We start from the raw sequence: 17735 nt of genomic DNA, 5'->3' as shown, positions 1-17735 counted from the left end.
ATTTCTGCAGAAAGACAGTGCAGTGTGATACAGTATCTCCCTCTTCCCATGACAGCAACTGATCTCTCCTTCCCTTGTAAAGTCTGTGCCTCTTAAGCTGACCTCCCAGTTCAGCATAGCTTGGGCACAGAGTGTTGCATCTAAAATAAGTACTACTGAATGGAAACCTATGATTCCCTATTCTCTAACTTGATAGACACCCCATGACCACTCTAAACACATTTGTTAAATGTTGGTTCTATTGACGTCAATAGGGCATTTACAAGATGATTGCAGTCTGATGCAGTTGGTTTGTGTGCATTGTGGGACTCTGCCATGAGTTCACTGCGCACTTATGCATCTTTCCTTCCATAAAGAGCATTGGAAGTTTCATGAACAGATACTTTGCTTATGATCTTGCAATGCAGTAGAGCGACTTAATATTCATAATTTAAACAAATAATAAATGCTTATTTTGACTAATAGGAAACACTTCCCCCAATTCCTGGTAAGGATGTTGAAATTGAAGAGAAGCAAAGGGAATTGGCTAGGAGATGGTAGACCAAAATGAAGATAGTAACCTGGACTAGCAAAGCTGAACATCAGTATTTCCTTGCTGAGTCAAGTCTATTTAGTCCAGCTTTTGGTCTTCAGCAGCACTGAGTACTGTGGTATCTGGAAATTCAGGTCTGATGTACACATTGTAGAATGTTGAGATGATGGGATGGATTACAACATTTCAGACTGCAGGTGGTAATTTCCACCTTTGAATGATCTTTTGAATGAAAAATACTCCATGCAAATAGAAATGCAGCACAGTACAGAGAAACCCCCTGTCCCTTCTCTTTGTTATGCTGCTTTTCTGTTGGCAGGGATTTTTTAAAACGTAAGAGTATCCTGAAATGTGATCTTTCTCCTACAGTGTCAACTGGTACAGTCCATTCTACCTCCACCATCAGTGTTCTGCTATCTTATCCCCTCCTCATTCTTCCTCAAGGTGTCTGTGACAGCTGTGGCCCTGCAGGGAAATTTTAAAGAGTTCAGGTAGTATCCTCACCTGGATAGCCCAGGCTAGTGCAATCTCGTCAGATCTCAAGTTAAGCAGGGTTGGCCATCAAGAGAAATCCAAAAAGGGAGACCACCAAGGAAATCCAAAATTGCTATGTAGAGGTAGGCAATGGCAAACCACCTCTGAATGCCTCTTGCCCTGAAACCCTACAGCAGGGGTGTCAAACTCAATTGTTACGAGGTCTGGATATGACATAAACGTCACTTGGTTGGGCCTGGCTATGCCTGGCCAGCCCAGATTAAGCGTGTGTGTGGGGGGTGGCTGCTCGGCTTGCTCCTGGGCTGGATAAGAGCTCTCAAGGAGCTGGATGCGGCCCCTGAGTCTTATGTTTGACACCCCTGCCCTACAGGGTCACCATAGGTCAACTGTGACTTGACACCAAAAAAAAAAAAAAGGTACGCTAAGAGCTGCTGCTCCCAAAAATGACAAAGACAAAGCTGAAAGTGACAAAGCCAATTAGGAGTGTCTCTCTTTTTCTTTTGGGACCAAAAGTGCTTACACTGCATGTTTAAATAAACTTGAGCACAGTTAATTATACTGTTACAGTCACCATCACTTAATTGAACATTGTGCAGGCTTGGTAAAACAAATTGGGTTTGTACAGCTATGGATTCATACAGTTTCTGTTGCTAATTAAATGCACGTTATCAAAGCAGTTGACCTAATTTTGTTCCTGATGACTGGAATCACCGTCATGGTTACAGCTCACTAGCACCATGTTGGGGACCCCCGATTTAGACATTGCAGACAAAGCATGCTTCCGCACATGCCAATGCCCTGTTGTGCAGCCACAGTTGTTGCAAATTTTGAGTGGCAATGCAGAGTCCACATAGGAGGATCATCCTCCCTGTCGTCCTATCACAGCCATCATTTCTGTCATCCTGTGCCACCAGAGAGGCTTTTTGCTGGCTTTAGAAAAAAAAACAGTAGTTAACTGTATCACTGTAGTGCAACATTTATAGCGATACAGCAAATACCAGTTTTTAAAAGGAAGCCAGTAAAAAGCTGGACTAAAAATGGCACAGGAGGTAATAGTGGGTACAAGGGGATAATGGCAGCAAATATTCCAGAAATATGTTCTCATCCACATGGCATGAAGTCATAATAGACTTCAGTTTTTAAACCTTCACAGTAAAGATTGCATATTATAATTGTAAGTGTGGTTTATTCCCATTTCTAACACACATATGTTTTGCTTTTCATTGATTTAAAAAAATGCCAATTTGGTTTTTCCCTCAACAGATCATTGTGTACATTGGTGTGTAAGTGGACCTACTCTTCAGAGAAAGGCTGGGACCATAGTTTCTGGAGTATGATTGGATTAGAAGATGTGGTGGCAGATAAGTACACAAAAATAGGTAACAGTTTACCTTAAATACTTGGTATGATTTTTAGAAGACCGCTTTCATAGAACTAAGTGTTTCTCATGTGCGTGTTAATGGGAAATCTAACAAAAATAATAAAAGAAAGTACTTCTGCATAACAGTTGTCCTGTAGTACTTAACTGTACATTCTATCATTCTTCTTGGCCCCATAACTGTTGAAATATTACATCTGTCAATCAAGAAAACATTTTTCTCTTTCCAGTTAGATAAATTCAGTCTACAACTTAGAAGAAGCTACGGTTTTGAAAGGCTCTGGCTTAATTTTCCCATCAAGGCCCAGACCAGATGTGATGTTGGCACCCTCTGACATCTAATAGGAGTTTGGAAGCCAGCCTCAAGAATGTATGGTCCCTTCTCCCATTTGCTCTTTTCTCTGGAGAAGTTTCCTCCCTCTCCTGCCCACTTAAAGGAGATGTTGGCAACAATTTTAAGCATGTGCAACTCTAACCAGGTTACCCTTTTAAGGAGGATCTGAAATCAAGATTTAAGATTGGTTTCTGATATGACATTAAGAAGAATCCTGGTTATTGGTAACACCGGTACATTGATACTGGCATTGTTGTCATTGGTCCTTGACATCAATTGTTAAAGTCATGTGAGGAGAATTTGCTCCAGAGGTTGGAGAAGGGAGTATGCATATTCATGGCTGGCTCCTTCACTTAACTGCAGAGAAAAGGTAGCCAGCTTCATATCTACACCAGCTTCAGAAGTGAAATAGTCTTGTGACACAATATATGTGATTGAGAAGAACCATGGAGCTTGCTCTGAAGGAGGTGGACATAGGATTGAGGTCTGGTCTAGTCTTATACCTTCTGGAGGAAAGAATTTGAGGGAAAACCTTCCCTCTTTTCAGCTATTGGTAGGTTAGAGTGCGGAATAATGTGTGTGTACCAGGCAAGAACACTAACGTAAAGTTGGAAGAGAGACCAGAGGAGAAATATGTGCTTTCTATAATGTTGGCCCACTGGAGAATGAAACCTCCAACACTGAGCAACGTTGTTTATTTGGGATAAATAGCCAAGATACTCCCAAGCATTGCCCAGGACCTGGTGTGCATTTCTTGTTGATTTTTTTACCCTGTCTTTCCACCATATTTAGCCCTCAAGACAGCTTACAAAAACCCATCAAAATACAACCAATTAATAATGCAGGCATACACAACTAATGGATAGATGTTTCAGAGTTTTCAGAGTGTTGGTAAAAATACTAGTAAGAAGATTGCAAAGCAGTCAGATCGTGTCAATAGTGTCAGTATTTGCAGGGTGGAATGGGGGTCTTGCGGGTAAGCCCCTGCATTTGTAGTGCTCATGCAAAGTAACCTGGTCTTAAAATGCTGTGCTTTACATATTTTGTGATCTGCACTGTGCTTGTTGTACTGTCTTCATGTTGCTTTGAACTTTCCCAAGGCTTAATTAGACTGCTGGCTTTGCTAATTGCATAATATTTATGGCAGATTTCCATTAAAAGTCTATAATGTTCATTTACCAGAAATCTTTCAGGGTAGCTTAAAAAAAAAAAGCTTTCCTTATTAAGTTAATGGATTTTTAATGGCCACCTAAGCAGACATGTCCTTAATGAGAGTGTTCTCATACAAGAATTTAAAATCCCTATTCTTCAAAGTTAATCACCTGATTTTTTAAATTAACACTTTTAATTGAACAAATTTCTATAACAGTTTAATGGATTTAACTAAGTAGAAATAATTTGATACCAGTAATGAAATCTGTGAAGCTTTCTTGTCTTTAAATAGAGATGTAGGAAGTAATTTCTGGACTCATTTTATAGCTGTGGTTGAAAGCCTTTTCTGATGCTGCTTATTACAGTCAAATCCTTTCTCCTTCTCATCTGTTGTGGTACAAATAGAGATTTGTACCATAGCACCTGTTGTACCGCTGTGTGTGGGGGTAAGCAGGGGAAAACTTGGATGTATCTATTCTGCTTTCTTCTGTAAGTAAGGAGAAACCACAGCCTTCACAAGGCAACGCTAGTATTTGAAGATGTGGGCTGCTATGGGTTACAAAGACCTGGTGGTACCCCCACACATGCAAATAAACAATCCTGTTACTTAGGACTCCCTCCTGCCAAACAGTAGTATTTCTGTTGCTGGAGCCGCTGCTTCAGTGCAGAAGATGGTGTGACCTAGAAGAGTGCAGCAAAAACAACAACAACAATATTTTTTGGATTGGATATACTGGAGTAAAAAAAATCTGTATTCCTGGTTTCTCAGTTTCCAAATATTGGTGTGGTATTTGGATCTGGGTTTGGGGGGGAGGTTCCAATATTTTTCGGCTCCATTATTCCCTATGGGGAATCTTTCCGAGGAGCTGGGTGGTGTTTTTAAAGGTACTGACACCAAAATTGCAGGGGAACTCCTGGTACCTGTCCTTTAAATAACCCCTAAATTTTAAGTCAATTGAACCAAAGGGTCCAATTGAAAACTGACAGAATCTTACCTAAAGCAGCCTGGCCAGCCAATACCAAGCCCCAGGAGACACAGAAAACCGGGAGGGGGGGAGAGAAGGGATAAAACAGCCCTGGGACTGTTTTCCTGGTTAATATTCCCCAATATTCCTGATTAATTCTGAATATTTCTGGGATTTTGGGGACCAATTTTTTGGTATCCTGAAAAATCCAGGATATATTTGGGAGACCCAATTATATTTGAAAAATACTGATAAGGTATTTTTCGTATATGTATTTGGCTCGCTTATATCTGAGCTCACATCCCTAGTGATCCTCATATAGTGCTGGAATGAGGGGATAGGGCTTCAACCTTGGGGGCCCGGACGTCCTGCTGGGGCAGCTGGGCTGAGCGCCATGTTTCCTGGACTCTCCAGGAAAAATCCAAGAAATGTTCAAATTGGGGTGCTAAACAGCACCTCAACCCGGTCCTAAACAGTGGACTTGGGAAGCAGGAATTCCCTGCAGCCACTTATGCGGTTTGACCTCCAGAACTCTCCGAGAGAGGCTTCTAAGCCCCTCGGAAGTTTTGATGCCGGTCCTGCGGGCAGAGGGAAAGTCATCGCCGGAACATTTCATGGGTAATCAAGGTTCAGTCCTCCCCCTTCAATCACCATCTAAGAAAATTATCATCACCGTAACCTTATCATCCAACATCTGAGTAAGTTGCAAGAATTCTTTTGTCTTTACCTTGAAATTGAAGCTCTGGAAGATCGTAACAATCATCAATGCAATCTGCATCTCTCTGTCCAGAATATAAGTGACTTTGTTTGTTTAAAAAGACTATAGTTGAACGGCAGGAGCCTTATCTATTCGATCTCCACTTTGGCATAACAAACGGGACGGCTGACAGACACTCTAGCTACCAATTAGAAGCCGAGGTGTTAAAAGGGGTGGGAGCGAATGGGCTAAATTCCTCTGGAGATGACGTCTTTCCGATTCATCAAAGAAAACCATCGAGACTGAAAGGAAAGATCATACAGGAAAATCGCAGGGCTTGAAGTGTGTCTTTATTGTGCAACATGCAATATATTCCTACTACTGGAAAACAAGACAGCCGAAGGTCCGCGATTTAAATAATGCCCAGCTCACCCCCTTCTTTTACAATCGAGCAGAGTGTCAATAAAACTTGATGGCCCTTTACAACAACACTAATTGTTTTACAGCGGAGAGAAGAATTTGCAGCCATTTAATCCCGGGATCTATATAATTGATGAATAGAACCACTACAAGGTCTTGGACCCTGCCAACATATTTAAAACAGCACTTCTTGGTATTGGTGAATTATTAGAACTATTTTCAGAAATAAACATGGGAAAGGCCGACGAGAAAATACGGGAAATGTTAACAAAACACATGGATGCCTTTACTAAACAATATGAGCAACAATCTCAACGTCTGGCTCAGCTAACCAACATATTGACTAGTCTAACTCAAACTACCAACCAGACTAGTCAGAAATTGGACATTTTGGCAAGCGAAATTACGAATATGAAATCTCAAATATCTACAATGAAAACTGACATGGAAAAAATGGATACTTCAATTAAAAAGGCAATTGAAGAACAGAAAGATATTAAAAATAAACAGATACTTCAAGGTAATCAAATTCAAGCTATACATTTCCAACAAGAAAATGTTTTAGACCAACTGGCTACTATGGAGTTAAAATTAAGACAATCGAACGTACGTCTTCGCAATTTTCCAGAAGCAATGGGATGTACCAGAATAACTATCATAAAATCATTGGCTGACCTGATTCATATAAGTGAACAAGATCTGGATTATGCAATAAACAAAGTATATAGAATTCCTTTACCCACCAGTTTGGAGAAGACAAAGGCAAGAGATATTATGATTTCCTTTTATGATATAAGGATGAAAGATTATATTATGCAAACCCTCTATGATAATCCTTTGTCTGTGAATGGAAATCCTCTTATCATTCTTAAGGATATCCCACGACATTTGATGATGAAGAGAAATATGTACAAAGAATTTACTGGGACATTGAAGAAGAATGGAATAAGATTCTGCTGGATCTTCCCACAGGGAGTCACTTTTACCTACAAAGAGGTCAGATTTACTATCACTTCACAGGAGGAAATAATTTTTTTTTGAAGAATTATGAAAAAGATCTAGCTGGCCTTAACCAGGAGCCACAACATCAACAAGAAGAGGAGAAAAAGGAGTTGGCCTTGACATCTGGACAAAAAAGACAGGACATCAAAAATAACAAAGTGTTGGAAAAACAAAAATTCACAGCAAGAACAAAACTAAAAGGAAACATGCAGTTTATGGGTGATAGAGAGAAACAGAGGGCTAAACAGGGATTTAAATGATGACTAGGGAATTTTGTATTTACTGATCTAATCCTTTTATCTTAAGAACGGTTTTGAAATAAAATCTGTTACTATATATGAAATCAATAATAAACACGTACTAATTGTAAATGAATTGAATAATTTAGAATTAACTTAGTAATCAAGCTTGATGTATTTTTCTGGATTAGAACTTCTTTGCAAAAGAATAGATAAATTTATAACAAGATGGAGGAAGGTGAGGGGGAAGTCTCTTATTTGAATATCTTTTCATTAATAGATGCATATGCTTTTCGATGACGCTGTTAAAGTTTTTTATTGTATGATTTATGAAATGAATGTGTTGTTGAAAAGTACCAGACAGTAAAATATTTTAAAAATAATAAAAATTTTATGGGAAAAAAAAACCTTGGGGGCCCTGATGCTGTTTGTATCCTGTGCAATAGAGTGTAAGATGTGGCTGCTAAACCTTTGGCATTTTTTCCAGAGTATTTATTTTGCATAAACACCATCCTGACAGCTATTACCAGATGCAGCTTTTAGCTTTTTTTTTTGGTGGTGTGAGAACACTAAAGCAGAATAAGCAGTAAATAAATGGTTTAAAAGAAATTTGAGTACCCTAATGCCTATGGCCCCACAGAAGAGAATTTTTAAGCATAAATTATTTATGGTGTGGGAGCCAAGGATTGAATACAATATTTATATAGTGCGTTTCAAGGACAGAGGAAAGCAGTGGTCCATTTTTAGTGACTAACTCTGCAGTCCTAAGCAGAAATGTGTGGGTCTAAATCCATTGCTACAGTACCTGAACAGAGAAGATGAACAGCTACTTGTATGCATGCTTTGTTGTTGCCCCCACCTTGGAGATCAGGAAGCCTGCCACGTGTCTCTCATTCCTCAGATTATGTGAAACAGTTCAAGAGAGCTTTTCTATAATGTCGTAGGGCTATACTGTAAAAGAATAGTTCATGAAGGTATTTTGTAAAGGGAAGGGGAGTGGATTATGCCGCTATGAATTGGACGTATTATCAGTTTGTTGCACATATTACCCTCTTGTTGATTCATTGTTTTCTTCTGAAGTAATACTATTGTATCCATTATATCCACACTCTGTAATATGCCTAATATGCCATAATCATTCAGATTTCGGTAATACTAGTACATTACTTGTTCTGCTCATATAGATTTTGTCAACCTACACTGTGCTTATTAGATCTCTCTTTGTATGGACTGTTATTGATTTACACTGCATGAAAATGCTTTGAGTCTCAGTGAGAAAGGCAGACTATAAATACAGTAAATAATTAAATAAATTTGGCATAATTTCAAGAACAATAAAAAGCAGTTACTTCATTTATGAGGCCTATTCTAGACCGAAGCGTCCTAAATCAAGTTCTTCAAGTCAGAAAGTTCAGGATGGTTTCCATATGCAGTATCCTTCCTCTTCTACATCTCAGGGTGTGTGGTTTGTGATTTTAGATCTACTCAGTGTTTACCTTAATGTCAAAATAAAGTACACTTTCAGAAAGTTCCAATGCTTCCAGTGTGGTGAGTCCATGTTTCAGACCCTCCTGGCATATGATTCATTCAGCTGCCACCTCCCCCTCTTTCAGGGTCCCCAATCTGCACACCAGTTGAGCCAAGCATCAAGGGATCTGTGCTTTAAAAACAAATAAAAAGCAAACTAGGGAAGCTTTTCCCGTTCCCTCGTTATACTCCATTTGCTCCAACGATTCAAAGGAATTTTTCTGAGGATTCAGTGGGGTTCATTCATACTTGAACTGCTCCTTTATCCTTCCTCGAAAAGACTATAAGTTGTCTGAGCATGCATGAGAGCAAAAAGGGGATTTCAGCTTCTTTCCCATTTCTCTCTGTGTGTCTCCTGGAACTGTCCTTTCAGCACTGACTAGTCTGGTTGGCATGTCCCAGCAGCCTAGACAACATGAGTGAGTTTTTCTTGAGCAGGGCCAGTAAACCTGAGTGATCACAGATCTGCAAAAACTTTAACTACACATGAGTTCTAGATATTTGGGAACAATCTATAGGTGGGTAGAATTGAGGCTGCTAATAACAGAACGTAAAGGTAGTTGCTAGCTAATCTGTGCTTACAAGGCTTATACATTTCCTACTTGGTCATAGATCCAAGATTGAGGGTTCTTAGAGGCCAGCGGACATGTCCCGTTTGTCTCCTGAAATGGAGCTACAGGAGCCTGTTCCTGGTACTAGAATCTTGACACAGAACTATACCCACAGCTGCCCAATCTGTGGACTTTTGACCTAATATAGACTAGAAATGTAGATGAATTCAGTCTGGGACTAATTATTATTTGATGTTTTTATTCTGCCTTTCAGTATTTTTTCATCCTGTGTATGTGAATGGGTACTTCCATTTTTTTTTAACCTCGCAAGAAACTTATGAGGTCAGTTAGGCTGAGGGAAGGAGCCCCATGGCGCAGAGCGGTAAGCTGCAGTACTGCAGTCCAAGCTCTGCTCACAACCTGAGTTCGGTCCTGACGGAAGTTGGTTTCAGGTAGCCGGCTCAAGTTTGATTCAGCCTACAACCTTCCGAGGTCGGTCAAATGAGTACCCAGCTTGCTGGGGGTAAAGGGAAAATGTCTGGGGAAGGCACTGGCAAACCACCCCATAAACAAAGTCTGCCTAGTAAACATCGGGATGTGACATCACCCCATGGGTCAGGAATGACCCGGTGCTTGCACAGGGGACCTTTACCTTTTTTTTAGGCTGAGAGAATGACTGAATGACAAAGTTGTTCAAAGGCAGAGGGTTTTTTGTGTGTGTGGATCTCACCATTTCTAGCCTAACCCTCTAACCACTACACAATAGTATCATTCCTCACAGCAACTGTACCTCCAACCTCAGGAAAATGATTATGTAGTGGTGGTGGAAAGTGCTGCGCAGCCGACTTATGGTGACCCCATAGGGTTTCCAAGGCAAGAGTCATTCAGAGGGGGCTTGCTGTTGCCTGCCTCTGCGTAGCAAGTCTGGACTTCATTGGTGGACTCCCATCAAAGTACAAACCAGGGATGCCCCTGCTTACCTTCTGAGAGCTGATGAGATTGGGCTAGAAGTCAATTCAGTTCATAATGATCACATTGTAGCTATCTTGGTGATTCAGAAGTGAAAGGATCAACCTGGTTGGGCAGCATCCATGGGCAAAACCTTCAGCATACTCAGGCTTTTGCATATTTGATCTGAACCGGTGTTTGTATATAGGCAACTGGAACTTCAAAACAAAGAGGCATGATCTTAACCCTCTCCACCATGCTTTCATATCTGCATGGAGCATCTCTTCCTCACTCTGGCCAAATGCCATGTATGTTTAGTTATCTACATGTCAGGAACAATTGTAGCTATTCTTACAAATATTGGCCTTATAGGGAATCTCATACTGGTTAAATAATAATTCCTTAAAATTAAAGTTACAGCTTTCTATTTAACAAGAGAAAATACAGGGTTCATAAAACATTTGTAAAAACTTGTCATTTAAAATTATAGATGTATGCATATTTTGAAAGCCATGTCTTTTAAATCAAGCAAAAGGTAACTAATCCCCCTATAACCAGTATTACTTTAGTTTTACAAAAGCTTGTGTTGAAGACTGACTTCCAACAGATAGCAACAAGAGAGCTGCTCTATGTACAAAACTCTGACCTAGAATCAAGTAATCTAAGGATGATTTAGCACCAGGTTCCCCATATGAAAGCTATTGTTTATAATTTTACGTAACATCTACATTCAATTTCACTTTTAATTCATATGTTCATAGGTTATGCAGAACCACTCACACTTTACAGGATGTCATCTGAACCTTTGCCACATCAAAATGTGGGGTTTCACCTATAAACATATCAATCTTCAGACCTGACCTTTTGCATTTCCCAGGCTAGATTAAATGTTCAGGGTTGCAACAATCTGTGTTTATTGTGTTCTTCTGTTTTATGTTATGAATAATGATATACTTAAGGGTATAGATCTGAGCCTTAAATTACTGTGAACTTTATTGATTCAATCAGTTTCAGCCTAATAGTAGGAGTAGGTTTGTGCCAAAAAAAAAAAAAAATACTGTGCAGCAGATTCTAATATGCATGTTTTCTGATGAAAGTAAGGACTGTTGTGGTATTACAAAACATAGGTAGACATTAACAATTCTGTTTAAATTTTTATGAACTGTGCATCTTTTTGGTGCTGAAGTGTGCAATCTGTTTTTTTAAATAGACTGATAAATTTTCATCCCCACTCCTCTACTTAAGGGGCTACTTAAGGGACTAAATAATGATTTTTTTCACTGAATAATGGTGCTTTATACATAGCCTATTTTTCTAGAGCAATTCACATTTGTCTCGATGTAGAAAATGCTGTGGATGTGCTGTAGTTATTCCTGGGATTGTCAATACTTCACATTAAAAAAAACAAACCACTACTGTAGCATAAGGATTGTTTTTATAAATATATTATCACTATATCTGTGATGCAAATACATGCATTCAGACTTCAATTGGGATTCATATTCATAATAAAACCTTCCATTTTTGGACCTGTTTATTTTATTTTATTTTTTATTCCAAGGGGAAAATCTCATCCTTGTACAATTTGGGGCTCTCTTTCATCCTCTTCTCTTCACTTATTTCCCTCCAATAAAGAATGTGTTACTTCCTTGACCAACTGTGCTTGGAAGGAATGGGGTCTGGAAGATATAACAGATGTGATATAAGTAGGCTAAAGTTACTTTCTGATTCTGAAGGGGTTGGGCATGGCCTTAATAGCTGTTGATACCAGTAGCCCTAGCCCACCCTTCAGCCTTCCCTTCCCAGGTACGGCATCCACTTTAAGGGTTGGGCATGGATGCCCCATGGCGCAGAGTGATAAACTGCAGTGAAAAGCTCTGTTCACGACCTGAGTTCGATCCCAACGGAAGTTGGTTTCAGATAGCCGGCTCAAGGTTGACTCAGCCTTCCATCCTTCCAAGGTCGGTAAAATGAGTACCCAGCTTGCTGGGGGTAAAGGGAAGATGACTGGGGAAGGCACTGGCAAACCACCCCATAAACAAAGTCTGTCTAGGAAACGTCGGGATATGACGTCACCCCATGGGTCAGGAATGACCCGGTGCTTGTATAGGGGTCCTTTACCTTTATGGATGAGTGAGTATTCAGACTGGTATTAGGTAGACATTTCTTTCTGGAAAGTGAAGAGGAAATTGGCCTTTTAGCAGAGGTGTTCTAAGCAAAGGTATTCCCTCTCTAAGCCTTCCGTAGTTTTAGAAGGGTGTAACGCTGCTAATGAAGGTACCATAAGAGTAGCAAGGCAAAGATACACACTTAGACTTCAGTATCATCTAAGGACAAGGAAGAGGACAATTTGTGTCATTATTACCCCAGTGCCTTGATCATTCACTACTCCTGCTGGGAATAGCTGGGGGCCAAATACTTTCCAGAAGTTATTTTTTTCCCTTGGGGGAAGGGAATCTTATCCACTGTGGAGAAAAAACATCTGGTACTATCTATCCCTGGTAGCTAAGTATTAGTCCTGTGGTAATAAAGTATTTCTTTTATAGCAATTGTGGAGCCTTTACTGAGTAGCAGTTTTAACTTGTTTTACAGTCTAATGCGCCTGAGAAGAGTTTTACGAGACTTGTGTGTGAAACACACTTGTGCTGTGTGTTTTAGGCTGTTTCTATGTAAATGCGGTATTTTAATTGTTTTTCAATTGTTATGCCTTTTATGGTGTTATTTTTTTAACATCATGTATACTTTGTAAGCCTTGAGCAGACTCTATGGAGAGGCAGTATAGAAATAATCCAAATAATTGATGAGGATTGAGATTATATTCTCTCTCACTCACACACACACTGCCAATATTACATATTACCTTGGCCCTCAAAAAGATTATTTTTTTGTGTCTCAGTTTTTCATATTATAAGCCACCTTAGTGACTTGTTTGCTTGCAGGAAGGTGGCAGGTGAAATACTTCAAATAGTTAGTCAAATGTTAAGATAAGACCACTTCTGGGTTTACCCCGGAAACGATGGAGACGCTCTAGCACATTCCTCAAAAAAACTCTATGGAAACCAGGAAGTGATGTTACAGTGCGTGTAGATCACCCCTCTGCCCCGCCACAACAAAGCTCCCGCCAGTGGCGGGGGTGGGGGTGCAGAACGGGACCTGGCAACCCTGTTTGTAAGTGAGACTCTGCAGGATCCATGTTTGGTTCTTCCTAGTGTTTTTAAAAAGTACTTTTCAGGCACATGTGACCCCTATTTGGATCTCACCTGCTTCTAGTACCAATAGTGAAAGGAGGACAGTTTCAATAGGTGAAACTGTGCAGTGATGGATTAAATCTGCTTTCCTTTCCATGAATCAGACTCCTCAGGCTGGAAGAAGACCTGTGCTATTTGTGACACCAGTTATGGGGCAGAGGGGAGGATTTTTACTATATGCTAAAATGACTGAGCTAAGTCCCTAAAATGCAAAGGGGAAACATTTATCCATTTATATATTTATCCATATAGACACAACCTTCTTGCATAGGCCAAGAAGGTTGTGTCTATATCTTTGATGCAAGGGAAATTATGCTCAAGTAACATCACCCTAGAGGAAGGACACATTTACTTAATCTGCGCAAAGAAGTCTGATTTTAAACTACTGTGTTGGAACACATTCTTCCTTTTTTCTTTTATACCAATAGGGGTGTTCTCCTGTTGAATTTCTCCTGTTTAGAGTGATGTTTTTATATACTTTCAGTGATGTTTTTATATACTTTCAGTTTTCATTTTCAGTAGACAGGTTAAAAGCTGCTCTTGAATGGGTGAATGTATCATAGCTGAGTCCGCTGGTCCCCCACTTTTCTTTTGTTATTTTTAAAGGCTAGTGAGTATTAAAATGGCTGATTCTGTTAACATTAGTGCCAACTTTGGATTCAGTGATTTACTTACTAAAGTTACACAGTTGTGCACCTCATGTGTTACGTCTGGTAAACAACTGGTTACCATGGCAATTGCCCAGAAAGCTGTCCGTTCATTGGTACCACATAAATTTCTTTAAACAAAACAAGAGCATAGCAAATTCCAGAGCTAGTCATCAGGAAAGGATAAAAGGGAAGGAAAGGTTTCAGACAGGTTCTTCCTTTGGTAAACTTGTTTCTCACTTCACACAGGGAAAAATCCTCTTCTAAAAATGGGCTGTCTGCAATGAAATAGAAGTGCTATGAATTAAAGCTCTGCAATAAGAAAAGCTCTGTTCTCAAACAGCTGTTTAAATGTGAAACAAAAGGTTCTTTGCCTTTACCGGGTTTTTTTAGGTACCCTTAGTGTAGCAGCACTGCTAGATAGTTCATACAATCAAATAACCTGGCACTTCGCTTGTACAATAACCTTATCCTTCTTTGTCCCAATGAAATCTCCTGCCTGGGACCTCTTTTTACTGCTGCTTATAACCCATTCACATGCTCTCTGTTATCAATGTTGCCTAGTTTTATGAGTCATGCAGCATTTTGTTGGTGTAGCATAAAATGCAAATCCTTTCACTATATTCTGTGACTCTCCAAATTTCCACTTTTTCCAAGTGCCTCAGGAAGTCAAGACTTTAGTTTTTAGGGTTCTTTAAGAATGTGTTTAAATTAAATTAAATTAAATTAAATTGACCTCCAGCTAGGTTGGACCCAACCAGCCATTCTACTAGTGAAAATGAGAGAAGAGGATCATTTAACCATCAAACAAGCTATGGCGGAGACCTGGGGCCTTGCATTGACAAAAGCCATGTGTCATGGAGGCCTGTCATAAGGAGGGGAACTGGGACAGACGGGGGGGAAAAGCTGACTGAGTCTAACCCATTGCATTCAGAGTAGTCGCCTAGATTGCAATGAAAGCTACTTAAGAGCAAGTAGTATGATCATTCTAGTATTTGTACAGAAAAGTTAGAATTCCATTGTTCATTATAACATAAGAGCATCTTCCAGGAGAATATCAAGAGAAGTGCTCAAAAATTATCTGTTCACTCTAAAAAGGAATAACATTGCAGCAAGTGGTAAGGTCTTGAATGCTTGCTCCCTTAGCTGACATCATCCCTTTAATGGAATGGCCACGCTTTCAGCTGTTCTGCTGATTATTTTACATTTTTGTATACACATTCACATATACATAAGTGCATACACATTTATACTGTTTAATAGATGAAACAGCACATTTTCTAATTGCTGGATTTATTATATGCTTTTTTAAAAACCTTGAATGTTAGTATTGAAGAAAGTAATCCGTGGGAATACCTGCAACTGCTGTGTTGTCAAAGCAGCCGTCTGGACAGCTCCATGGCCCAGATTTAGGAAAACAAAAACTGTTCACTTCTGCCTGTCTATACCAGACCTTAGACCGTGAGCAACAGTGGAGATTGCTCTACAAAATGCTATAGCAATGCATTAGAGACTACAGTGAACTTCTGAGTATGCTTTGCATACATAACTTGGAGTTGATAAATGCTCAGCTGGTCCTTAGTTCTTTTGAGAACTAAAGAATATGTAACAGTTGAATCAACCATCCCTTTGAGGAAAGCATGGTCACATTTTTCTGCTTAGTCTTTCAAGAGAAAGAGTTATCTAGTCATTTTGCTTTCTCCATAGCTGAATACAGAGGCAGCAATACGTGGCAAGGAAGTTTGGTCAGAGAATCACATGATATGTGCTAAGGGCAACCTCAATGTTCAGACTGTTATGTTGTGTTAGACCCAGGAGTCTTGGAAGCTTCAGATTGCTTCATGGTCTTCTAATTAGCTCTCAGGTGTGTTACCAGCAGATGAATGTACTGTGTACTAGAAAGGGAGCGGGGAATAGGCAATATAAAGGTCATTCCACACAAAGCAACTGTATATAGCTACAAGTGCAGGACCATCAAGATCTTGTGGGGGCAATGTCCACTGAGAACATCTGTTTCTTGAACAATTTGGAAGGGGTATCCGTGGAGCCTTGGAATTGGAGGATCTTCTTCCGTATGTCCTGTTTTGTGACTTTTATTCGATTTCCAGGGCCATGTTTCTTGCAGCCATTTTAGTTAGGCTAGCCCAGCATTCAGTGGCAGACAAAATCATCTTTTATCTGATGACAATCACTGTGTCACTTATATGTCACTGTATGCATTGACATCCAAGAAGATTCGTGCAGAATTCTCGCCCTGATGTGATCTATGTTATGTCCTGGTCCTGACAATTTTAAAACTGTTTTTAAACTTGCTGTATATTTTTAAATTGTTATACTTATTATTATCTGGGTAATTGTTTTTGTTGTATTTCTACGGTCTTTGGCATTACACAATAAATTTTACCTACCTACCTATTAATATGCATATGATGCACAGATATCAGGCATATATTCAGTGAGATGTTTGTATCATCAGCCAAGACCTTACTGTTAGGTTTGATTCCTGTTGCCAGGTGCCACTTTTTAAGGGCCCAGGAGATAAATCTAGGAACTCGGATTTTTTCCTTGGGTGCAGTATAAAAATTCTTCTTTTCTGGCTGTCACAAACAGAAGCAACATAATACTAACATGGTAATCCTTAATGCTTAGATTACTGTGTAAAGTGCTCCACTAATCTGATGTTACAGTCAGATAAACATCTCCCTATTTTAAAAAGATGAGATTTAAAAGTGCCTAGGAGACAATATAATTTAAAAAATATCAAGATTAGTGCTAATTCTCTATATAACATTTTGGTTCTGTAATAATGTCAGTGATTTTATATTAAAACAAATGATCCCTACTAGCCTTTTCTGTCTCCCAAAAATAAATAAAAATTAATACTGAAAGTTCAGTACCTCCTTATCTTAACTGCTGCAGGAAGAGAACCTAATTAATATCTATATATCTTATTCTGAAGTGTGCCCCCTGCCTACGGATACTTAAATCTACATATAGGAGGCACACTCACTCCCAACAGGTTTTTCTGCAGATTTAGAAAACCCCTTAGGTCTGCAGAAAAATCTGAAATTTTAAAAAATTGGATTTTTAAACCCCCTTCTGTTTTTTAAAAAGAGTTGTCTGCACATACCCAGACAAAGCTCTTTCAAAATGGCGAAGAGGCCACCGCTGCAGAGAGCCGGGCAGCAGATTATGGGAGTGGCTCCTGGGCTGTGCTGCCATTGCAGCAAACACCTTGGACTTGCAGAAAAGAGCAACCAAAATGATTAGGGGACTAGAGCAACTGTCCCATGGGGAGCGGTTAAGACGCTTAGGGCTGTTTAGCTTGGAAAGAAGGCGGCTGAGGGGAGACATGATAGAGGTCTATAAAATTATGCATGGTTTTGAGAGAGTGGACAGGGAGAAGTTTTTCTCCCTCTCCCATAATACTAGAACACGGGGTCATCTGCTAAAGCTGGAGGGTGAGAGATTCAAAACAGATAAAAGGGAGTATTTTTTCACACAATGCATAGTTAAATTGTGGAACTCCCTGCCCCAGGATGTGGTGATGGCTGCCAGCTTGGAGGGCTTTAAGAGGGGAGTGGACATATTCATGGAGGA

At 39.7% G+C, this 17735-nt stretch overlaps 1 protein-coding gene across 6 annotated transcripts in view; it reads left to right on the top strand.

Annotated features, from left to right (window-relative positions):
• FGGY (FGGY carbohydrate kinase domain containing) overlaps positions 1–17735 on the top strand; it is a 166127-nt gene that overhangs the window by 52581 nt on the left and 95811 nt on the right. For 3 of the 6 annotated variants that reach the window (XM_056844236.1, XM_056844234.1, XM_056844235.1), the window contains exon 5: positions 2291–2406. The exons of the other annotated variants lie outside the window; for them this stretch is intronic. In XM_056844236.1, the coding sequence (XP_056700214.1) occupies positions 2291–2406 (116 nt within the window). The remainder of the gene's footprint in view (positions 1–2290; positions 2407–17735) is intronic. 6 annotated transcript variants of the gene reach the window in all.

The sequence above is a fragment of the Euleptes europaea genome, chromosome 2 (assembly GCF_029931775.1).
Source record: "Euleptes europaea isolate rEulEur1 chromosome 2, rEulEur1.hap1, whole genome shotgun sequence".
Classification (NCBI taxonomy): domain Eukaryota; kingdom Metazoa; phylum Chordata; class Lepidosauria; order Squamata; family Sphaerodactylidae; genus Euleptes; species Euleptes europaea.
Note: the sequence above shows the minus strand (reverse complement) of the source record. Positions and strands in the feature narration are given on the sequence as shown.